The sequence below is a fragment of the Primulina eburnea genome, unplaced genomic scaffold (genome assembly GCF_022965805.1).
Source record: "Primulina eburnea isolate SZY01 unplaced genomic scaffold, ASM2296580v1 ctg739_ERROPOS11973397, whole genome shotgun sequence".
Lineage (NCBI taxonomy): Eukaryota > Viridiplantae > Streptophyta > Magnoliopsida > Lamiales > Gesneriaceae > Primulina > Primulina eburnea.
Window position 1 is genome coordinate 1,975,565 of NW_027331510.1, and position 4,816 is coordinate 1,980,380.

The 4,816-nt window shown below is 37.9% G+C and overlaps 1 protein-coding gene across 2 annotated transcripts; it reads right to left on the bottom strand.

Annotated features, from left to right (window-relative positions):
* Nucleotides 1–567: 567 nt before the first annotated feature.
* LOC140821856 (probable inactive receptor kinase At5g67200) lies at nt 568–4,227 on the bottom strand. Of its 2 annotated transcripts, none has more exons than XM_073182499.1 (2): nt 2,485–4,227; nt 568–1,257 (listed from the first exon to the last, which is right to left on the bottom strand). In XM_073182499.1, exons 1-2 carry the CDS (start codon nt 3,998–4,000, stop codon nt 695–697), a joined length of 2,079 nt encoding a protein of 692 aa, XP_073038600.1. In that variant the 5' UTR covers nt 4,001–4,227; the 3' UTR covers nt 568–694. The 2 variants fall into 2 exon arrangements, with proteins under 2 accessions (XP_073038600.1, XP_073038599.1); XM_073182498.1 differs by having other exon boundaries at nt 568–1,260.
* Nucleotides 4,228–4,816: the final 589 nt, after the last annotated feature.

Consider the following 4,816-nt stretch of genomic DNA (forward strand, 5'->3'; position numbering starts at 1 on the left):
TTAATAGAATCAGTGAGATTTTCTTCAATTTGTCTCAGTTTCTATAATATTCGGTTATAGATAATTATGACATCGACTTTATGATTCATAATAAACTTTTACGAGGAGCTGTATATGTTAATACGAATATAGGATCTCAATATGCCGCTAAATAGCGGGTTAGGTGGCAATTTCTCGACCTGGTTCAAATGTGGGGTCAGCCTATTTTGTCTAATATAATTAAAAATTGACTAAGCATTCTGAGAGGCTCACTAAGGTTTCAATTAAATTTATCCATACTATTAACTTAAAATTAAACATCCAACGCTATCTAACATTTGGTTAGTCAATGGAACTTTTTTTTTTATATATAATTTCAAAAATATAATTTCAAAATTAAACTAAATATTTTACATTTATTTTTTCATTTTATTTATTATGATAACAATTTAATTTAAAATATGAATAATTTTTATTTTATAATTAGAAAAAAAAATTATTTTGTTTTCCATTTTCCCTACCATTTATCTCTAGATAGATTGTTGATCAAATAGCTGTCACGTCTGGTCACCCCAAGAAACATCTATATCAACAAGAATAAAATTTCAGTTATATAGTTCAATAAAAGGCCAACAATCGGACAGAATCCACCATTGTCGAGTTCTTTGCCCCCAAAGTAATCCACATATACAATGTTCGCCTTTTAGTTCATACATCACAAATACCCGTTCTGCAAATTCCTTGAACTATCATCCATAATCTCCTTTATATTTGTGATCATCTTCAACACTTGCCACATTGTCGGCCTCTGCTCGGTGGACGTCAAGCTACACATACTCGCAACCTCGACCAACATTCTAAGACGAGTATCATCCTCTGCATCATCTTCTCTCATCGCTCGAACCCAATCCGGCATGTCGGGAGGTGCAAGAAACGGATGTTGGGAAGGCGGTTTTCCAGTCAAGAGCTCTAACAAGAGGGTACCAAAGGCATAGACGTCAGATTTGGCTGTGGATTTTCGAGCTGATTTACGGTTTTCAGGGGCTTTGTAGCCTGTGTTGTTAGGGTCGTCATCCGATGAAGGGTCGGCGAGGGTTGATAGACAGTAGTCCGTGAGACAGGCCTCAAAATCAGAGCCCAACAAGACATTGGAAGATTTGAGATTGCCATGGATAAACTTGGATGCTTGGTGAATGTAGGCTAGGCCTTGTGCAACATCTTCTGCAATTTTCAGACATGATGTCCAGTGAAGAGGTTTGGCACGGGACGATCTGGAACCTGCTGATCACAAGATGAAGGAGATCATGGAAACAGTGAGCAGAACCAAATCATCGAGGATCATTATAAATCACACGGGATCACACTTATAATGTACCAAAACATGACAGTACAATTTAAACATTTTAAACCGGACATCAATGCATATAACCACGACCTTTCTCTTGCTGCGCCATGCGAGCTACCCAACACAGAAAATAACTAATGGGTCGATAAAAGCTGCATATCCAGCAATATTTAAAATATCTAGTCAACTTGCGTATCAAGATTGATGCAATGCCTACTCCATTAAAATTTCATATAATAAATGCAGCAGAGAAAATTCTAAACATATAGTCAATATTATAATATAATATTTGACTGGCCATAGCTTTCAAATATTCTAAACATACAAACATAGTCAAAATTAACAAAGTTTAACTAAGCCTTACCCTGGTTAAGGTTAAGAATTTTTTGCGAAACTGTCGGTGTGGATAAAAACAGTGGGGTGCCTATTTAGCTATTTCAAACAGTCTGTGCATCATTGACTGATATAATCTATTGGACTACAGCCACTCCCTCCACATTCATACGCAGAAAAAAATAAAAGTTATTTCAGACACTATCACTGTCACAACTTGCCCACCATATCCCTCCAACACATCACAACTACGTAAAATAGAAGAATACAAAACCCATTCTTTCGACAGTCCTCGCCCTGAGATGCTTTCCTAGGTAGAGAGTTACCGAAAGAGTAGTATAAAAAGTTGATTACATGTTATGTTTTCACCTCCATTATAAAGGTAATATCATCACCGATGATAACATCCAATATCCACATTCTAAATTGGATAAATGTACATGCACCGCTTGAGGTTAATTAAATGGATGAAGTCGTCAAAAATGGGCTGCGAGACCAATCGACTTATCGAGGGGTGGTTAATCTTACACCTGACGTTAATTCCAAGAGCAACTGGGCGATAATAAGCTTGAGATGTAAAAAAGAAAATAGTTCGGATTTTGACTCCCTATCTCGCTAATGGTCCAACTTTGTTCATGAGCGGGTTGGCCTGGATAAAAGTAGCCTGAACGTTTCTAAGCTCAGGCTCTGTTACTTGTGGCGCTAGCCTAGATCAAGTTCTAATGACTAAGGTAACCAACTATAACGAATCTTTGAATTATTTACTATTTCCAATCTTGATTAACTTGTGTAAATAAATACAAAGAAGTAAGAGTTGGGTAAGTTACCGTGAATAAGATTGAAGAGACTGCCATTAGGGTGATAATCATAAATAATCAACCTTTCTTGTTTAGCCTGAAAATAAGCCCTCATAGGAACCAAATTCGGATGCCTCAGCATACCAACAACTTCCATATGCTGCTCAAACTCATCACCACTTGTAATGGCGGTTTTGCATGCATCCAATCTCTTTACAGACACAATAAACTGGCTAGCCATCACAGCTTTATATGTTGTACCTAGAGTACCCCTACCGAGTAGCTCAGCTGAAGCTCTCATTAACTGATCAATTGTGTAGTCTTCTTCATCCCCAGAACAAAATAGCAGTTTCCCACTTTTTATCACCTTTTTCTGCTCGTCAGATTTTAGTTTCTTGGCTTCTTGATTCCCAGGATTTGAGTTTTGATCTGTTCGGAGTGAAACTAGAGTTGTGTCCCTCTGAGTTTTAGTGACTGTGGTTTCCTCAGGGAATTGGATTTCTTCGATCGCTTCAATCTGATCTCTGTTTTGTCTTCTTTTCCTGATCAACGCCCCAAAACTTAAACCAGCTGCCGTTATAATCAGTACACCAATCACAAAAACCAGAATCAAGCCTATGTTTTTACGATGTTTATGCTGATTCGAGGGTGAAACAATGCTTAACCCTTGCTGGGACTGTGCGTTCTGCAGAAGCGGCGATGGAGGTGAGGCTACGCTGGCGCTGCCGGTCGATGAGTTAAAGAAAGGTGAATCTGGACAAGGTTTGTTGATAATTTCACCGCAGAGGTTGGGATTATGCAGAAAGGAAGAAACTTTGAACTTTTTGAGAGTTGGGGTCACAGGTACAGGACCGGTGAGGTTATTATTAGAAACATTGAACACTTCCAATAATGTCTGATTTAATGGAGGAATGGGCCCACTGAACTGGTTTGAATCCAGCCGGAGGTAGCCCAGCCGGCCTAAAACGGTCAAATTTCCCGGTAAGATGCCGGTGAAGTTGTTATGAGACAAATCTAGAATCAAGATACTGTGGAGGGACAAAAGGGAGAGTGGAAAAGCTCCGGAGAAGTAGTTGTGGTCTAGAAAGAGAGTTTTAAGGTTTATGAGAAGGGAGAAATCAGGGAGGGGACCGAAGAGCGAGTTGTTTTTCAGACTCAAGACTCGGAGCTGGTCGAGGTTGGTGAGCGCGGCGTCGGAAATAGTTCCCCGGAGGCCGAAGCCCTGGACAATGTACCCCACGACGCGGCCTTGCGCGCATTTGACGCCTTGCCATTGGCAGTAATCGAACCTTTCGTTAGTGGTGTAAAGAAGTTTCCCATCCAGGTCCGCCGCTAACTTGAATGCGAGAAGTGAGACAGCATCAGAGGGAAGATAGGCCACAGCGCCAGAATCTACGCCGACACCTCCGCTCCCTCTGTTGGTAGCGCGAAGGCTGAGCACGAAAGGCATAAATGATAAAGAAAATAACAGTTGCACCACGTCGAGCTTCATTTCAAGAATGGACAACGGATGGTTTAGCTGGAAGTTGGCCGAATCTGGAGGCATGGAACCAAGGGAGTTGGCAGTCGAGAGATGGGTTCAACGGCGGCAGCTGCGACGGCGGCGGTGGTTTTATAGAAATGCATGAGTGCGGAGCAGCTGGCGGAGAACTGAGCGTAAACAGAGTGGGGCTCAACGTGCACGTGAAAGAGAAGGAAAACAGTTTGAAAAAAAAGACTACTTTCTTTTCTTGATTTCGAAGATCGTGCTCTCTATTTCATATTAGAACCCTGAATCCTGATTCAGTGATTCCTTCGTTTCTTAGTTTTTTTTTAAAAAATATATTATATTTATATTATATTATTAAATTTTAAAATTTAAAAATAACTCGTATCAAAATATTTAATTTCAATCTCCTCATATCACTTCATGTTTTATCTGAAAAAAGAGTTACACAAAACTTTTCTTTTAAATCAAATTTTTTTAAATTGAAAATAATTTTTATTAATTTTTAATATTATTTGATCAAATTAAAAATAATAATAATACGTGTAATACGTATCATCTTTTACTAATGTAAATTTAGAGTGATAAATTAAGTCATAAACTTTATTTAAAACAATAAAATTATTATTTGATTTTTTTTAAAAAATGAATTTAGTCCAGATGTGTTTTCCACGAGTTTGATTTCATTTTATGCCAAACTACTATGAAAAGCTAAATTTATTTAAATTTCAAAGTTATAGTTTTTTTTTATACAAATTCAACCATATATGCTCAATCATTGTGTATATATTGATTAAATACTTTAACAACTAACTAAAATAGAATAAATCAAATTCAATCCTAGAAAAAAAAAACAAGAATATATACAGTGTTTGC

Bases quoted from the DNA above. Each gene is read 5' to 3' on its own strand.
- LOC140821856 (XM_073182498.1), bottom strand. From the start codon at position 4,000: ATGCCTCCAGATTCGGCCAACTTCCAGCTAAACCATCCGTTGTCCATT. The intron at 1,261-2,484 runs GTAACTTACCCA...TCTTGTGATCAG, and splicing joins TCTCTTCAATCTTATTCACG to CAGGTTCCAGATCGTCCCGT.